Source organism: Cololabis saira, chromosome 10, assembly GCF_033807715.1.
Source record: "Cololabis saira isolate AMF1-May2022 chromosome 10, fColSai1.1, whole genome shotgun sequence".
NCBI classification, from domain to species: Eukaryota; Metazoa; Chordata; class Actinopteri; order Beloniformes; family Belonidae; genus Cololabis; species Cololabis saira.
In genome coordinates this window covers 33371676-33391178 of record NC_084596.1, presented here as the reverse complement: position 1 = coordinate 33391178, position 19503 = coordinate 33371676, and the positions used below count along the sequence as shown (strand labels likewise).

Genomic DNA, 19503 nt, shown 5'->3' with positions numbered 1-19503 from the left:
CATGAGGAAAAAAGTGCTAAATGAAAGTGAAATTGCTCCACCTTTGCACAATTATTGGCACTTTCTGAAAGTCATAAAGAAAAATATTATGTGAGTGACATTAAGCATCCCCAGCTGTTACTTGATATAGTGATGTCTTACATGACTTTCTCGGTGTCTCACGTTGATGTGGATGAATTTAGGTCCATTCGTCTTTACAATATGGATTCAGTCCATTGCGGTTTTTGGCTATTCCCTCATGCACTGTTCTCATAAAGTCCCGGCCCAGCGTTTCAGTTGGAATCAGGTCTGGAGTATGACTAAACCATTTTGAAACGGTGGTTCTTTTATTTATTTTTTTTAGCCATTCTGAATTAGTTTTGCTGGTGTACTTCAGATCAGTGTTCTGTTGACTGACTCTGTTTCAAACCAGCTTTAGCAGATGGCTTCACATTCACCTGGAGGATACTCTGGTGTACGGAGGAGTTCGTAGGCAGCTCAGTGACTGCAGCTGCTCAGCACAACGCCAAATTATCAGCCTTTCACAGCCGTTCTTGATGGTGGTTGCGTATAATGTGTTTCTACTGAAATACTTCTATTGTTCTTACCAAGTCTGGTGCTGGGCATTCAGGCCAAACAACTTCACTTGCTGGTCCTTAGGACTTTGCTTCAGAAGCCGTGTGGTTTGTTCAGAAGCAGTTTTGAAAATAAAAAGTCCTGCTTCCAGAAGAGGCTTTCTCCTGGGAGCCCTTCCAAACAAACCGTCTTCATGCTCAGGGAAGCCTGTCTTCTTTTTACATGTTCTCATCTTTGGGTGAATTTGCTGGGACTTCCACTCTTGGGAATATTGGCAACTGACGTGAATGCTATCCACTTAAAACTAATCTTTCTCTGTGTGGAACATTGAATTCCAAATTGCTTTAAAGTGGTTTTATAAACCTTTCCAGACTGGCATGCAGCAACAGTCGCTCCTCAGAGTATTGCTTACATCGTTCCTTCTTGGCATTGTTTTAACATACACATGAAAACTCCGACTAAGTTAACCTCCAAAACATCTGCTTTTATAAAAGTCTGCACACAGGAGCTGATGCTCAGCACCTGGGTGCAACTCTTAAACCTCACGGAAACAATAAGGGGGTACTTAGTATTACTCAGAGGATTATTATCTTTTTGGCTTCATTTTTTAATTAAGTAAATAATGACTGATTAATGTCATCTGTTATTGTTTGATTGAGGTTGCATTTTCCTGATACTATGGGCGGATCAGATTATTAGTATTGTTTTATACAAAATAACGTGGTTAAAATATAACTTAACTGTATGCAACCTTTCTTTAAGTAAATGGGAAATAGGCTGCACTTAATCACATGGTTCATCTAGTCTGGGCTCTATAAAGTGCTTTCCAGGGTCCTTCTCATTTTCAGTTAGTGAGCAAAGACAACTGTTCAATCCAATTACGAGGAGGCCTCTTGGAATTGTTGATCAAAGTGGTAGAAAGCATTAAACATCAGATCTGAAAAGAGCAAAGAGGAAGAGGGTTGGCATTTATTTGTTTAGTTTCATGATTTTTTATTTTATTTTTTATTTTTTTAACCTGCACTAGTTTTTCTAATGGTGCTTCACCGGTTTGCATTGCAAATAATTAACTCTCTCAGTTCGTGGTTGTTTTAACAGGTGCTTTATTGGAGTACACGACCTTGTGCACACACTTTAATCTAAAAATCCAGCTCAATTTAACCTCAAAGCTGTTACAGGAGAACGGGAAACAGTCATTTCCTCTCTGACCACAGCCAGCAGCAGCCCAGCCATCGAAAGCTTCTCGTGTGTCAGCAGGTTACGGCGGTTTGTTTGCAATCTACGCTCATGCGGAGGTTAGTGGTCAGTCCACGCTGAAAGCAGCATCCCTTTCCTTTCAGGCGGTACTCTGTTCGCTGCGCCCTGCTGGATGCTGTACGAGAGGGGCCAAATATTAATTTCCCGGTCATGTTCATTCAGGCTGTAGTTGGATTCCTTTTTAAAGCAACCACTCACATTCCTTAACTCCTTAACAGCATCCACTGCATCCTCCCTTCTAACAACCCTCAATCCTTACTCACTAATTGCTCTTACATTTGGCAAAGCCACCTGTCTGCTTCTGAAGATCCCCACCCTGTGATATTTGTGTCTGTGTAAATGTTAGGTCATCGCTCTGTAAAGCGAGGGGCGTGTTGTGTGTCATGAGCTCCTTTCCTTGTGGAATAAAGAGAAAACGCATCACTCTCTCTATTCTGTGCACACAGACATGCACACATCCAAATAGTGCTGCTAAATGGATTCCTGGCAAACACAAGCTGTGTTGACAGGAGAGATGAGCTGCTGTTCCTGTCGCAGCTTGCTGGAGGCGAGGAGCGGGGCCCGTGTTCAAAGAGCCGCCGCTGCCGGAGCCACAAAGCCAGTGCACTCGTTGCTACTGCCGCTGCCAACAAACACAGCAACGCAGAGTCACACATCGCAGTATCAAAGGTAGTTGGGTGGGTGCTGAACTATTTGAACAGGTGATTCCCATTTACATCTGCTGACCCTGTTGGCTTCGTGCCTTCAGGAAGTTGCACTGTCAGGCGAGTCAATCACATACAGCTTGTTTGGGGCATTTTTTTTTTTACGCTCATTCACTTTTACTGTCAGAAAAATGCCGGTAAGGCGGCTGATTTGTCAAATGCGATCTTGTCCCCAGATTTTAAGAAGTCACAACTGGTTTTTTATGATTTCGCTTTGTATTTTCTTTTGACAGTCTCATTTCCCGGACATCCAGTGGCAGGTCTTTTACGAGCGAGTTGACCACGGGTTTTATTAGCGTGACATAATCTTATTCGGGTGGTGTTGCCGACCCGTCTGACAGGTTGTCCTAGCGACTGATGATGATTGCCCCTGGTAAAAAAGAGCTGAGATCTCCCACAACACCCCGAGGTCAGGGTGTGATTCTGAACATTTCCTTTCCGTTGCCATTTTAACCACAGATGTTGGTTTTGGTTACAGTTGTTGGGGTATGGGGTTTTTCCAGCTGCACATCTTCACCACAATAGCAAATGTTGATCTTCTTCTTCTGCCAAATAAAAAGTCATGTAATTATCTAATGTAGGAATGTTAAAACACAGACTAACTTCCCACAAGCCTGACCGCTCCATACTATTGAATTACTGTTAGAGCGAGACGATGGGAGTTCTCATAAGAAACTGTATGAGAGATGTTTGGGGAAATGAGAAAAACCATAAAGGACATAATTCAATTCATTTTTGTGCCTAATTATAACATTTTTATGTTTTCTTACTCACGAAGAAGATGGCTCAACTCTTCAAACCTGTAGTTACTTTGACTGATTTTGTTACTAAAATGCAGATAAATAAGTTTTTGTTTCGTTGTGTCCATAAGTACATGTTCTACATCCACTGAAGTTTGAACAGACTTCCCAGTGTTACCTTGTTATCACTCCAGGCAGCTGCTCTCCTCACAGACTGTTAGGCTTCTCCTGTGACGCTTCATAATTACTGATGTCCTGCAAACCCGCTTACTTCATCCATTAAAGGCCAGAAAGCCATTTCCCTAATGAGTGGTGGAAAAGGTCTGGCTCCTGCTTAGCTTCTGTGTTTTATGTCATTGATGGAGGATAATCCAACTTTGATGTTTGCTTGGTAAATTTCACGTGGCTGTCCCCAGTGGGATGTGTCGTGTCAGTTTTCTGTGTTATTTCTGTGCAGAGACAAAAAGGACCCCCCCCCTCCCCCAAATTAAAGTTAAAAATAACTCATGTACCCTACTCTGTTTGTCTTTCTTATTTCCTCCTCAACACTCAAGAGGGGTATAGATGGATTCTGGAAATCAGTGGCTCATTATGTGCCTCGGGAGCCGACTGAGATAAGGATCCTCAATCCCTACTTCATCCAGGAGGCAGCATTCCAGTTCATAGGCCTGCCGTTCAACGGTGGCGCCATGGGCAAAGGGGTAAGTCACACACCCTTTCCCACTAACATCATTTACAACATTGCAGGCGAGTCAGTTACCTTAGATTAATTTAGGCTAAGGTTTTGTCCAAAGAGTTAAAATAACTGACTTAATGGAAAGAGAATGTAACACTGGTTGATTAGAAATCCACTAAATTTGGAACGATGGAAGAAAATGAGTTACATAACCTGCAGTTTCTGGAGTCGTTTAAGGACGTCTGCGTTATTTTACACTTCCTTCACTTAAAGGGGCCTCTGATCAGGGTACTGCTGTATAAAAGCTATTTCTTTAGTGGATATGTGCTCTTTAGTTCTTCACAAGCATACAGTCAGAGAGAGAGGGTGTGGGGGTGGGGGTGTGTGTGTGTGTGTGTGTGCGCGCGAATGTATGTGTGTGTGTGTGTGTGTGTGTGTGTGTGTATGTATGTGTGTGTATGTATGTATGTGTATATATATATATATATATATATATATATATATATTTACATGATGAATTTAATTTATAATGCACTTTCCATTCGGTGAATGTGCTACAAGAAAAAGGTAAAAAAAAAATATATATATACACATAAAATAAAAAAAATAATATATATATATATATATATATATATATATATATATATATAATTATTTTTTTTTATTTTAAGAATCTGGCCCTTTCAAGGCCTTAGAATGAAGTATATAAACCCACTGATGAACAACAGCACGCGTATTACACTGTGTCCTTCTTCATGGAACAGAAACTGAGCTAGAATGTGGTGTTTCTCATTATTCAGTAGCTTGTTGATCGAACTGCAGACGCAATAACATCAACTATCATGCAGAAAAAACTCTTTTTCCAGTTTCCCATGTTGTTGCTGGGAAATATTTGTGCACTCTTATGAACAGGATTGCTTCAATTCACTGTGGTGTGTGTTGCCAGGTCCTGTAGCTGCAACGTAAGACCCCCATTTCTTTCTTTTTTTTTTTTCCCTGAGGATTAGAGGGTCTGACCTTGGGGTGAACTTGCTCCGACGGCCTCTCCTACAGAGACTAGAGTTGTCTCTGATTTGTTTCCACTTGTGAATAATCTCTAAATGTAGAATGATGAACTCTAAACCGCTTACAGATGGAACTATAACCTTTCTCAGATTGATAGAAGACAACAGTCTCTTCTCAAAGATCATGGCTAGTGTCTTTCCTCCTGGGCATTGGTTGAACATGCACCTGAATGCTCTGGACCGGCGTGCTGTTTTAGAGCTACTCACCGGTGATCACTTAATGAAGTGCTTGTGATCAGTGGCACCTGGCTTCTAGTTTCCCTTTTAACTCTTATGGAACCAGTGAGGGTGTACTTAATTTTTCAGACACTGTTTCTCCCTTTTGGCTTAAGTTCTGCTGAATAAATAATGGCATGGTGTAATATGTCAGGCAGTTGTTCATCTGAGGTTGTATTTACCTAAATTTAAGACCTGGAAAGGAGCAGATGAATTCTTTATTATGTCCTGATATCTAAGACCTTGGAAATGAAAGAAGATATTGTGTCTTTTGTTCGGAGCCTACTACAAGCCTCGTCTGCAGAACTGCCTTTTTACAAAACGTGAACAGTGCTTGAAGAGTCCTGTTCTCTGGAGCTGAGAAACATGTATCGGGGCTTTATGGGAGATTATTTTGATTGAGAACAAAGACATATTTTTGAGTAACAAGCAGAGTAAACAGCAGTGTCACAAACCAAACATTCGGGAGAGTTTGAAGGTAAATACTGGCGTGCACGTGTGTTTAGTTGCAGATGCACACACTTTGTGTGTGCTGCTGGTAAGCAGAGAGGAAGTATTGTTAGAGAATTGGAGGGGACATGAGGAGTGTATCACTCTAACTCGACCCTGTGGGGCCACCAGAACACCCCTGCATGAACTCCCCTCTGCAACATGTGTTGAACATGTGGGCGTCTCGTCGTGTGTGCGCACGAAGAGAGAGAGACAGAGAGAGAGAGAGAGCTGGGTGATTTGTGTCAGCATTGCTTGCCCGCATTTGCTTCGTCTCACAATACAAGCTGCAGAGTTGTATGATTTGGCACATTCGTTCCTTCGCACACTTTACTAGTTACTCCTCAGACCCTCGCAGTTTATGTTTATGTACACAGAAATTAATGAAGAGGTCTATTTGTTATCCTGGTGTTTATGTTGGGTGTGCATGGGAGCATGTGTGTGAAATAACGTGCATTAGAGCACGCAGTAGGAGGTTGGCCAGCCGCTGATTCAGCCCCACCTACCCTGAGGGCTGCAAATCAGGATAATGATTTAAATGGGGCCTCCCTCCACTCTCCTCTCCACCTGCTTTTTTTCCAAACTCGGACCCTTTTTCTCTCTCTTTCTGTAATGTCCACACACACACACACAGACATTACAAAGCGGTTGCACACACACCAACTCTGTGGCAGCCCAGGGCGGTTAGGGAGCACTGTTGTACCGCGTACATCAGTGTGTTGTTGCAGGTCTGCAGGGGTTGCATCTTAAAGGTAGCCGTTAATTACAAAGTGCTGCAAGTCGGTGAGCAGCAGTTCGGCAGAACCAGGTTTACAGGAGGCGTGGAAGCAGATTGGGTTACTTGATTAAGGCAAAAATTGTACTAATTAATATTTTAGTCCACTTACTTATGGAACTGTAATGTTTGAATTTATATGTTGAATTCAGATGTAGCCTTATTGTTCTTCAGACTTGTAGAGTCCAGAAACTCTTTCCATCATCTGCTTTGAGTTGAACTGCAGTCTGCAGCAAAGTTCATTGTTCACCGCAGTAAAGACATGATTGCACTCGGTGTGCCACAACAACAACCAAACAAAATTCAGCATTTTATCTCAACTGGCATGTTGAGCCTGTAATTCTTGGAGGTCAAGAATGCATGTAGTGCTTTTATCACTTTCAAATGATTTCAGTGACTATTTTGGGTTTTTCTTTCGTTAATGGAAGGGTACTAGCAGTTGTCCGTGTGTGTGTGTGTTTGTACTTTAACTACTTCTCTGTTTTACTGCAGAACGTTCCAACTTTGGGAACAGTTGCCATAACGATGGCACTGCATAACTGTGACGAGGTGGCGGTGGCTGGATTCGGGTATGACATGAACACGCCTAACGCGCCTCTGCACTACTACGAGACCGTCAAGATGTCCGTCATTAAAGAGGTGAGCGTTTCCCTGTCTGCACTTGTGCTGCCACCGATATAAATGAAAGAAATCATGAAATACGAGGCGACGTCTCGCTGTATATTCTTGAACTCTGGTTTTTATGGGTGTTTCCTTTCCCGCCTCCATTTCCACCACAGCAACCGGGGACTAAACACAGTTGTTAGTATTTTACCCGAAACGGCCTCGACTGGGAGGCAGAGCTTTGAGATTACCTGGAATGTCCAGGGCGGGGCTGTGTGCTCCCAGCGTTTCATTCCCATCTCTCTGCCTCACTTTTCAACAGCTGAGACGGAGACGTACGGATGGTGATGTCAGAAGGGCCTAGCGCTGGCCAGTATGAGCTCACAGCAATATCGGCTTAATTAAACACTTTACCTCCGTAACAATTAACAAGTGGTTATCTTGATTTATTTTATGGCCTCGTATTCGGCGGAGGCACTTTGCTGTAAATATGCTCGACTGCAAAAAGTGGAACATTTTTCTAATGAAAGAATACACATGACTCACCACTTCCTGAGTGCGGTTAACAGAAAGCCTTTTAACCTGTTTTTCTTTCTTTTGGTCGGAAACAAAGCAGATGGTTTGATCTCACGTTCTTTGTGTGATGCATCACTTAAATGAGCAACAATCCATCAGGGCACTTATTTAGGAATGCAGCAAATGTGGGAAAAGATATGGAAGGAAAGTCAAATTAAACTGAAGAGACTGCTGGCAATATCTCGATTAGTGACCCCTGTACAGTCAAAGATGATCAAAATGTTGCTTTGCTCCATGAGCTGGACATCGATAGTAGCAGATTGCAAGTGATTGTTGATATCGCTTTAAAAAAACATCCAAGGGACGAGTGACCCGTCATCCACGCCAGTGAACAGTGGGCAGGAGCTGGACACATTTTATCACGTTATTTTTTTATTAGGTCTGGTCTGTATTGATTAACAAGCATGATGTTTTACACTATTGTATCACAGCTTTCAACAATAAATATTACTTCACACATGAAAGCACAGCAAGACATTAAAAAGATTTTATCCAACTAAAATATAGTGAAAATGATTTGGAAAAAAACATGTAAGTTGTACTAAAGGCATAAATCAATTACACTTCAGGAAGGGGGTGCGGATGTTTCTCCCCCTGCAGGGGTGCGTGTGGTTTGGTCACGTCTCCCCCCCGTGAAGCCCTCTCCGCTGCATCAGTCAAGACCTTCTCCGTGTTTACACTGCAACGCGCTGCAGTCAGAGATGTCACCCGTGCGCTGACGAGTGTAAACCATGAGCTCAGCACGATGATAACCTTCGGCTAAACTCCAAGTGAACCTTTGGCATTTATTATCATCATTTTCGTCAACACTGTCCTCATCAGCCACACACGGCTTCTTGATAGGAGTTCTTTTGGCTTTTCTCCTCCAAACAAAAAAGTCAAACTTGTCAGTCGGGTTGTTTGGTCCCATAAAAGCACGCCGCTATGAAACAATACATACAGAAATAATTTAGTTATTAAGTGATGCTGCTGTTGGTTTACTGGCTTGGGGAGTATTTTTTTTTTCCTACACTCACATTTTTTTTTTTTTTTTTTTTGCTTCTGCTTGCTGTCATCCATGCAACGCATCAGAATCAGTCCGTGTGAACTGATGCACAGTGGAAAGACGCACAGACTGATTTTTTTTTTCATTTTAATTCTTATTTACTTATCATCTTTCCTTATTTATTTATTTATTTATTTATTTGTTTTATTTTTTTAATTTTTAATTGATTTTTTATTTATTTTTTTGCTGCTGTTTCTCTCTTAAAATAACCATCATTCTAGAAAACCATTATACTCATGAACACATCACACTGGTGCATGCATACTAGGGGTGTAACGATACACTAATCTCACGATACGGTACGATATTGAGGTCACGATTACGATATGATATTATAGCAGTATTTTTTTTAACAACCTTGAATGAGGAACATATGACTGGAAAAATTGTCTTTTATTTGAAAGACACAAAATACAAAACAACTCTGCGTTTGCCCTATTGTTACAGTTTGTAATGCTTTATTAACTGTTTAAGTTTTAAAGAGAAAGCCAGGCCAACCATTTTCCACAAACTGAACTAAAAGTAACTGTCAGGTTTGCATTATGCATCTTCAGTTTTAAGAATATGCATCTTCAGTTTTAAGAATTACTAAAATTAAATAAATAAATAAAAGTAAATAAACTATGAAAAGTCCCAAACTCAAAATACAGCATGACTGTTATTTATCTTCTGTCAGAGCTAAGAGCTTCAGCCACATGCTCCAGCCTGAGGCCGTAAGGTGAACCCCGTTATCGTTTCATCCCACTCCCACCTTTTGGGACGACACAATCTTTACATCATAAAAAAGATTGATTAATGCTCAAGTGTAAGAGGAGATTTATATTTGTAAAGAAGGTTATTTTGGTAATTCAGTGTTCATTATTTTATTTTATAAATATATTCTGATGTAAATCAGGGACTATAATGACACTAGTCAGTTTATCTGTAGTGATTAATCTGTTTTAGATTGGGCGGAGTGATACGCCACAGTACGGCACTAGGTGCTGTTGTTGATGTTCTAAAATCCTACACTGTTGAGGGACATTAAAGTACACTCGAACTCAGAAAAAGTTGTCCCCATGTTTATCCTACTCGCAACCCAAAAAATGTTTAATTTAATAACGTAAGGCTTAACCTGCAAGAGTCCCGTGATCAAGACCGCAAAATGGTACTAGTTTCTTCTGAGCGGAGTATGATTTTCGTCCGTGGGTCGAGGCGCGGTCGGCACGTGATCCCGCTGCACCAATGGGATGCGCGTTACTAGTCAACACTATATATTAATATTAATAACCCAATATCGTGATACAGTTTGTCACCTCCACGACACGTATCGTGACATTTTTGTATCGCAAAATTTCGTGGCACGATATATTTTTACACCCCTAATGCCTACACACCCACATACACACCCACATAGAAAACAAGAAGAAATCTGAGCAAAAAAAAAAAAATCAGTCTGTGTGCTCTTCCATTCTGCATCAGTTCACACCTTTACAAGCTGGTGGGGTTAAAGAGGCAGAAGCAATTAGCATGCAGTTTTTCAACTATTTGACTTTAGTAAAGGTTGTGTGGTTGCGGTCTGTGTTCCTCTCGAGTACAACTGTAGCGTATTGTTTCCTAATAGCGTGGTGTGACCCGTCACACAGTCGTAGGAGGTTTGACCCAGACAGGCCCACAGCCTGAGCGAGTCTCTCATAGAGCTTTCTTCTCTTCCTATTCCCTCTTGCATCTGTCCTCCTCTGCTTGTTGTCTGGCTGCTCCTTCATCTCTTCATCCCCAAGCACCAGACAGGAACCTCTGGCTCTGGTTACATGTGAGCTCAGCAGGGAGGGAAACTGACCTGGCGTAGCTCAACGCATGTATTTGCACAACTGAACACCCACATGTTTTGGCACTGGGAGTGTAATAATGTTCGACTATAACACGGGCTTGTAGATTAGTGGATATCGCAGTGTTATTGGAAAAGTTGCTGCCAAGTTAAGTCCCTCCACTATCCTGCTGCGATGCCATATCTCTGAATTTGTTCTTGTTTTTTTCTTTCCCACAGTCTTGGACACACAACATATCGAAAGAAAAGGAGTTTCTCCGCAAGCTGGTAAAAGCCAACGTTATCACAGATCTCACCAACGGTATTTGAGTTTACACCCACCTACGGTCTCCCTCTGCCACTATGAAATGACAACATTACCGAAAGATGGAAAACGGATTATCCTGGAGAAAAAAAAGCCTTCTGAGTGGACTGTGTACCACTGGGCTTTTTACGTCACAGGAGATTAGAGGAAGGAAGAAAAAAGAAAAAATCCAGGAGGGGTTTAGTGGAAAGATGCACTCATGTGCCTTCTGAACCAAAGAGCCCTGTTCAGTGAAGTGGGGGAGGAAACGGGCATCAGGAGGACTGGATCTGCCTGGTTCCTGTCATATAAAACCACAGTTGCAGTAAAGCGGTGCTGGCTCCACGCTTCATCGTTTACCACTTCAGAGCCCCGAGTATCACACACTTTAAGAGAAAAAGGTGAACCGCTGAACCACGAAAGTCCAAGTCTGGCTCGACTTTCTGGGTCACCTGGTGAGGGGTTAACAAAGGAGGAAGAGCAGGATTGAACAGTGTGTTTGGGGATAGATTGAATATTATCAGTGCCAAATGTACCTCGACCAGGGGAGAGGTTGTCCCCCTCTCCGTCTCTGCTGCCTGAATGTATTCATTTATCTCTGTAAATATCAAAGATGTTACTGTGCTTTTTAAGAAGCCTTTGTTCATTTGTTCGTTCGTTCCTTCACTCACTCATTCATAAGTCACTTTGTTGTCTGCGCTTTTCCAAAATCAAATACTCATTAAGCCAGATGACATCGTCGCCTGTAACATGGTTGGTATGACTTAGGGGACAAACATTCAAGAGTGGAGGTCCACATGAAAGAATAAATCTGTGAAAGAATTAGAAAATAAATACCCCCATGCTAAATTTAAGAAAACAATGAATTCAATGAGATAACACATCCTTTACTCCTTTAACCGAGCTCGTCTGTCGCCTGTCATGCACTTTTACTGTTCTTATCCAGATCGGGTTTGTCTCCACCCTCGCGTGTACTGGACTCGGTGCCGGTGTTGGCACCACCCTCCATTATTATCACATGTGATGTCTCTTTGTGTGTGTGTGTGTGTGTGTGTGTGTGTGTGTGTGTGTGTGTGTGTGCACACACGTGTGTGTGTGTGCGTGTGTGTGTGTGTGTGTGTGTGTGTGTGTGTGTGTGTGTGTGTGTGTGTGTGTGTGTGTGTGTGTGTGTGTGTGTGTGTGTGTGTGCGTGTGTGCGTGTGTGCGTGTGTGCGTGTGTGCGTGTGTGTGTGTGTCTGTTAGTAACTGCCAATGGGGAAACTCAACACTGGTTGACCAATTGCGCAACATTCTCACACTTACGGCAGCTTTAACATGACAGACCCCTCTGTTTCAGTCCAGTGGAAAAAAATAAAAGTATTTCTAGTTTATTTATTATCTTTTTCTTCAATAGATTTATTCTCTTTCATGGCTCTCCGGTGACTCCACAGGAAAGGTCTTCCCTGACCACTCACCCTTCGAAACAATCACTTTCTTGCTATAAAGCTCTACATCTCCCCAGGTATCTGGATGATAACTTGATCAGGGTGGCTGTTTAGATAAGAAGCTGCCCAAATAGGATATTAATGATGATTTATTATTTGAAAGCACTGAGGTAAATAATTCTTTCATATACTACGTATTTAGTGAGCCAGCTCTGTCAGGTGAGCTGCGGAGTAAGATCCAGACTAACGTCTCATGTTGCAGTCCTCTCTTCATCAGTTCATCCGCTGCGAGACTTTACGCTGCAGCAAACGTAGAACTGGACCTCCACCTGTCCTGGTCAGACATCACTTCTACCAGCCTCCTGTTGCTGCAGTTCCTTGTTCTCCTGTAGATGGTGAAGTCCTCGATTCCATCCATCCCTCCACAATCTGTACCCACTTCAGCCTCTTCAGGGTCTCGGGGGTCGGCTGGAGCCCGTCCCAGCTGTTAGTGGGCGAGAGGCAGGGATACGCACCCTGGACAGATCACTGTGTCCATCCCAGGAGTCTTGGAATATCAAAATAAATAAGCCGTTTTAAAGCTTGATTTAGATTATTTATTCTCTTAAAAAGGCCCATCACTTTGGTCACAGGCTGGCCTGGTTCCTGTTTTACTTTAGACTTTACCGTTTACTAGCGCAAGCTCTCTCAGAGACTCTTGTCAAGTTTCACATTTGTTGTCAGAAGCAGTGTTCGGACCGAATCTTCCTAAAGCTGGCTTTTTGTTCAGTGGCTGTTACCCTTGTTTCTGTTTTAAGTTGTTTCTGTAAACATTAAAATTTCTGTTAAATGGACTGAAGGTACAAATTGTTTTAAATTTCCTATCTTTTTGAGAATCTAAAAGGATCATTGCATGTGTTACCATATTGGACCTTTGCACTCTGCACATGAAGGTCCTGCCACGTGCTTCTTTGCAGTATTTTAACATGCAGCATGATCATCACCACATAATCGGTATGCTAACTCATCATTCAAAAACACGTGAATGTCCAATCTGTTTGTTATATTATCAAATGAATGCTTTAATCAGCTTTACAGAGTAATTGTACATTCTCAATGCTGCTTTACCAAAGCAGATTTTTATTTTGATCTTAATGAGGTTTTCATTAAGCTTTTGTTTCTCTTGCTTTTCGAGGTGCATGTACATTCTGTGCTCACGTGTGTCCACTTCCTCCGTCTCCAGTCGTGGAGCTGCTGCTGTCCCGTCTGTAACGTAGCTCTGTCGTGTGATCGTACTCCTCAATCACGGCCGGGTCGTGCAGCAGCATGTTCGGTCCCAGTACTTTCACAGTGGTCCCACCGTTTTTTTGAGGAAGTGGATTGCTGCTTGGGGGAAATTTAGCGACGGCTGTGAGCTCACGAGGATGGGGGTTTCGGCTGACCGTCGCCCTGTGGCGAGAGGCTTGCAGTGCTTTTCATCTGGAGGAGTTTCCCGCTGGAGAGTGACTGAAACTCTGCTCCGTGGGAGCGGCAGCCGCTTCCCACCTCCGAGGTTCAGGACCAGTCCGCCCGATGTACATGTCACAGATTCATCACCTACTACCTAAAGACATTTGAAGGCCCTGGCTGGTGGTTTTACACATTTTAGCCCACATACGCTACAAACTGAACTTCAGTCAAACAGTTTTTGTTTTTTTGTGCCTTGTGTTGACGGAAATACTGAGGAAAAGCAGGAAATACCGGGATGAGAGGGTTGAGAAGTGCAGTGAATGACAGCCTGGGAATCAGACCAGAGACTCGGCGCCCAGGGCAATGGCACTCATGTGGCAGGCACTCAAGCATGCAGCCGTTGGGAACTCCGACAAAATAAGCTGCATTGATTCTCTGTAGTCGTTTTTTCTAGCTTTTGTTGGTGATATATGGTGCAGTTTGTACTGTTTGGGCTAAAACATGACAAACTACCGCTGTGGTCTTCAAAGCTTTGAAACTGAGCAGATCTGTCGGACTGAGTCCAATTTTCTTTAAGGTTTTATTTGATTTTATTTCTTGTTAAATGCTGGAGGAACTCGCATGGGTTCAACTCAATCACCACCTTTACCAGGTTCATAATAAAGCAGAATGTATTTTTTTTTTTTTCCTCCTGAGGGGTCATCATATTTATAAACCTTTTAAAATTTCACCATTTGTGCAAAGTCAAACAGATCAGATGTGTTAATTGTTCTTTTTTTGTATACAGTTATACAGTTATGTATAACGCTTTTAGCAGTTCAATAAATACATTCAAATGAAGATTTGGCTGTTTGTTCCATTATTCATACGAGTATTGTGTTTTAGTATCCGTCTATAAATGTTAAAGATGCACTGATGCAGGCTTTTCTGTTTGTTGCCAATTTAGAAAAAAAAAGTCAGGCTGATCAGAAAAAAAAAATTATCTAACTTTTCATACATGTGTGTGTGTGTGTGTGTGTACACATATACAGTTGTGTGAAAAAGTCTTTCCCCCTTCCTGATTTCTTTTTTTTTTTTTTTGCATGTTTGTCACACTTAAATGTTTCAGATCATCAAACAAATTTAAATATTAGACAAAGATAACAAGTAAACACAAAATGCAGTTTTTAAATGAAGGTTTTTATTAACGGGAAAGAAAATTCCAAACCTACATGTCCCTACATGTGTAAAAAAGTGATGCCCCCTAAACCTAATAACTGGTTGTTCCACCCTTAGCAGTAACAACTGCAATCAAGCGTTTGCGATAACTGGCAATGAGTCTTTTTTTAGTGCTGTGGAGGAATTTTGTCCCACTCATCTTTGCAGAATTGTTGTAATTCAGCCACATTTGAGGGTTTTCAAGCAGGAACTGCCTTTTTAAAGGTCATGCCACAGCATCTCAATGGGATTCATGTCGGGACTTTGACTAGGCCACTCCAAAGTCTTCATTTAGTTTTCTGAAGCCATTCAGAGGTGGACTTGCTGGTTTGTTTTAGATCATTGTCCTGCTGCAGAACCCAAGTGGCTTCAGCTTGAGGTCACGAACAGATGGCCAGACTTTCTCCTTCAGGATTTTTTGGTAGACGGCAGAATTCATGGTTCCATTTACCACAGCAAGTCTTCCAGGTCCTGAAGCAGCAAAACAGCCCCAGACCATCACACTACCACCACCATGTTTTACTGTTGGTAGGATGTTCCTTTTCTGAAATGCTGTGTTACTTTTACGCCAGATGTAATGGGACATACAGCTTCCAAAAAGTTCAACTTTTTTCTTGTCAGTCCACAGAATATTGTAAAAGACTCATTGCCAGTTAATCGCAAACGCTTGATTGCAGTTGTTGCTGCTAAGGGCCCAACCAGTTATTAGGTTTAGGGGGAAATCGCCTTTTCACACAGGGCCATGTAGGTTGGATTTTTCTTTTCCCTTAATAATAAAAACCTTCATTTTAAACCTGCATTTTGTGTTTACTTGTGTTATCTTTGTCTAATATTTAAATTTTTTTGATGATCTGAAACATTTAAGTGGGAAAAAAATGATAAATCAGGAAGGGAGCAGACACTTTTTCACACAACTGTAGATGTATATGTGCATGTATTTAGTGTCTGTTTGATGTTAAGAGAAAAGCTGTGCACTCCCCGCTTGGTCTCGGTGGGTGGCTTCAGTCTGGCAGGCGGTGCGGCCCTCGGTGTCCGAGTCCAGGCTGTCTTCGGCTGGGAGCCTCATGCATCATGCATCAGGTATAAAATGCCGGTGTGTCAGTGTCTTTCAGAAGTTGCAAACTGCAGGAAGCTCTGAAGGTGGAGTGATGAAATGGAGCAGCTTGGAGACTGGGATTTCGTCTGCAGCTCTGTACTCCATCTCCGACCTGCAGAGCCCGGGGAAATCATTTTTCAATTTTCCATCGACTGCATTTCCTCCTTAACGTACTCTCCTTTCTCTCTTGTTTGTTAATGCCTGTCCCTCAAGACCCATATTTCTCTCTGGTTCTTCACTCCTTCCCTTCTTACTCTGTTGCAGTATCTGGCCCCCACCTCACTTTCTTATGGCTCAGGTGGATTTGGTTTTTGCTGAAGCCAGAATGGACCCTTGACCATTATTCTGCAGCCCTGAAACTCTCACTGCATTATTATAAATCAGAGGAACAGAACCGAGACGTCGTGAAAGCAGACACATGCAGCTGTTGCCTGTAGCGCTGTAGTGTTTGTGTGAGGTGAGAGTGCACAACACGGAGGGCCCTTAAAACACTTCGGACCGTCCCATCTCGCTGTTAATGGGGTGCCAGAAAGTGTCAGCTTCAACGAAGTCATGCCTCACTGCTCACCAAACCCTGCAGAGCCCCGACTGCACGGCTTCAACAGATTTCCTGACCTCTGCAGGGTGGGATTGAATGTTCAATCCCTGGAGCAGGAGAATATTTGCCACCTGGGATTCTCCCCGAGGCAGCTGGCCGGCCGGGCCGGCTGGAGGCCGCCGATCCTGTTAGTCTGGTAGTCGGGAGTATGAACGCCTGCTCCCCTTCAGCCGACGCTGCTCTTATTCCCAGCGACAGATTCCCCAGCCCCACCTCGCCTCCGAAGGGCTGGAACGGAGAGGCCGCGACCTCCGGGTCTGAAATTTAAACTCCTCGTAAAAAAGCATTGGAAAGAGGAGAAAACACCCATTTGGATACCTTTTTTTTCCCCCTCATTACTGTTTATACAAATGTGGGTCAGCTGACATGAGGGAAAACAACATTCCCTGGGCTGAGCTGTTCCACATCTGCCAGCTTACCTTTGTGCTTGAATGTGACACACCTGCACGTCTGTCACGTTCGTGCGTGGAATATTTGAACGTTTCTCGTCCTGAAGGCGGCGGCCTGAACACTGATGACTAAATCAACGGCTGAAAGTGATCAAAGACGCTCCAAAGATGACAGAACTGATCTGGGGTTTGAACAACATTTACAGTAGCAGGAAGAAAGTATGCATGAACCGCTCCAATCTATTGGTTTTTAATTTCCCATAAACTGGGATCTGATCTTCAGTAATAGACGACCACAACGAGTCTCAGCTGATACCGCAAAAACAATAAATAATTTCTAATGTCTTTATTGAACAGGACCATTAAGCATTTCTAGTGCTGGAGGAGAATGTAAGTGAAGCGTTGGAGTTAATAGCCGGTCGATACCCGTTTGGCAGCAGTGATTATCAGCCCTGCTTTCACTCGCTCGGGGTCGGACCTGCACAATATTCAGTTTGGTGGGACGTCTGGCCTGAACAGCTCCCGTCTCTGGGTTTACTTACGTTCTCTTCCAGCAATGTTAATGTTAAATGGGTGTTTTCAATAAAGACAAAAAGAAACTGTCAGACGTTTGGGATATTGGGACAAATTCAAGTGGAAAGCCAGTTCGTTCTCAGGGACTCACATACTTTTTTTATAGTCTGTTTAAGCTTCATGTAGTCGCTACTGGATGTGACCTTCGGGTTGACGTTTCCGGGGTCAGTTCAACAATTTTACTCTCATCATGAGAGGATTTTTTTTATTTTGCATTACATGAAACCTTGTTTTATCAAAACCCCCACAAGTAAGCTCTGGATTGGACAAAGGTACTTCTTTTACGATCTATTTTGAAGTTCTCGCCATTCGTTTATGTTCAGATCTCTCTCACTTGTCATTATTTCACTCATCATTTCAGCTGTGCTTCTTGAGATAAGACAGAAAGTGAAGCTCTAAAGTTACCCCGCTGTTTATTCTACTCACCGTCCATCCATCCTCATAACTGCCCTAATGAAGCCATGTGCTGATGCTCTGCTCCATGATTTGTTTGCATGAACAAATGATTGAGCAAATCTGGAGGACATTTGCAGAAAAAGTAGCTCTGAAATGCTCTGGTGAAGGAGTAATTACTGCAGATTTATTAGTGCTATGTTGTCTCTGAGCTAATGTGGAAACATGTAGAGTTCAAGCAGCGGCGTGACATGGAGCCGCAGGTTTGGCCCGGGGAAGCCTTTGGGTGCCGGATGAGGTCACTTTCCATTTGAAAAGTGAAAACAAATTTAGAGTTTGGAGTAGCCCCGAGAAAAAAAAAAGAGTCACCTTTGGTTGGAAAGAGCCAATAAAAATGACCCGAGAACCAGGACAGGGACCGACCTGTGCCTTCACAGAAGAAACTGGAGACTGCATCAAGGAATATAGAAATAGCCTTTAACCCTCCTTCGCATCACATCTGGAGGAGCGCAGCCATTTTTCTTCCTCTTTCTGTCTCGATCCAGCATCATCACTCAAAGTCCAAAGCGCACGCCGTCTTCTCTGTCTCGTCTCGGCCTCAACCTGGGCAGCAGCTCCAGAGGCCCAAACCTTCACCCCGTATCCATGGAAACCACATCCCAAGGGGCCGTAAAGCACATTTTGGAGAACTGACAATCAAGATTCACCAGACAGTGAAAAGTGAGAGAGAAAAAGAAGTCTTTTCTCTTAGTATTTTAAATGATGCTCTTGTCATAAATTCAGTTTTAAAAACTACATTCTGACAGATAAATTAAAGCTTCCTCAGTAGCCATCATACATCTACTACTTACTAGACACACAGCCTGTTTTAATCCTCTGTGTGTCTGTCTCTCAAGATTTATGTGTGTTTTGCTTGCATGGGGTTTAAGTGTGGGTGTTCAAAAAGTGTCATGCTGCAAATCCCACATTGACAAGTTCATCAGCATTGCTCACCGTGATGGATGATGCAGACACACTTCCTGAATTTGTGTTGGCCTCCGTCGAAACTCCACTCACTGTTTCACTTCACGCAGTCATTAATTGTATTAAAAGTATGTTGTTTTTTCCCCCTCACTCTTTGTATTGTTTTGTCATCTTTCAAAGAGGATAACTTGACTTTTTAAGCAGCAGGACCCTCTCAGTGGGAGTGATTACGTTACGTCTGTTTTGGAAGAGGCTGCAAAATAAATTCATAAAATGGATTTTGACAAGCCAGCAAGACAAACATGCTGGAGATCTTTATTATCCTCGCAGGTTTTCTTCGCCCTTCTGTTGTTACAGAACTCATCCGCATTATCTGAGGGTGCATTCCTGCATGTCAGGCACTTCAGCTGTGTGCATTGTTGCATTGTTGGTTGCTACTATTTATAGTGCTTTTGCAGAGACCAGGGATCCTCCCTGCATTTGTCTCTGCCTCAGCTTGGAGAGTGGGCCCAGAGAAGAAAGCTCAGGAGCTGTTTACCCAGCCTTTGTACTTGGCGGGCTTCACTGTTTGCCCTGCAGGGAGTGCCTCAGCTTGAAGAGCTTACCATGTGTCCATGGGTGGGTGGGTGGAATGGAACGGCAGGAAGAAACG

General features: G+C 42.8%; 1 protein-coding gene across 5 annotated transcripts in view; it reads left to right on the top strand.

Moving 5' to 3' along the window:
• The window catches only part of st3gal3b (ST3 beta-galactoside alpha-2,3-sialyltransferase 3b), a 53578-nt gene extending 42616 nt beyond the window's left edge, over positions 1–10962 (top strand). For all 5 annotated transcript variants that reach the window (XM_061732636.1, XM_061732634.1, XM_061732637.1 and 2 more), the window contains 3 exons: positions 3811–3957; positions 6969–7115; positions 10727–10962. In XM_061732636.1, coding sequence (XP_061588620.1) covers positions 3811–3957; positions 6969–7115; positions 10727–10816 — 384 coding nt within the window. In that variant the 3' untranslated portion in view covers positions 10817–10962. The remainder of the gene's footprint in view (positions 1–3810; positions 3958–6968; positions 7116–10726) is intronic.
• Positions 10963–19503: the final 8541 nt, after the last annotated feature.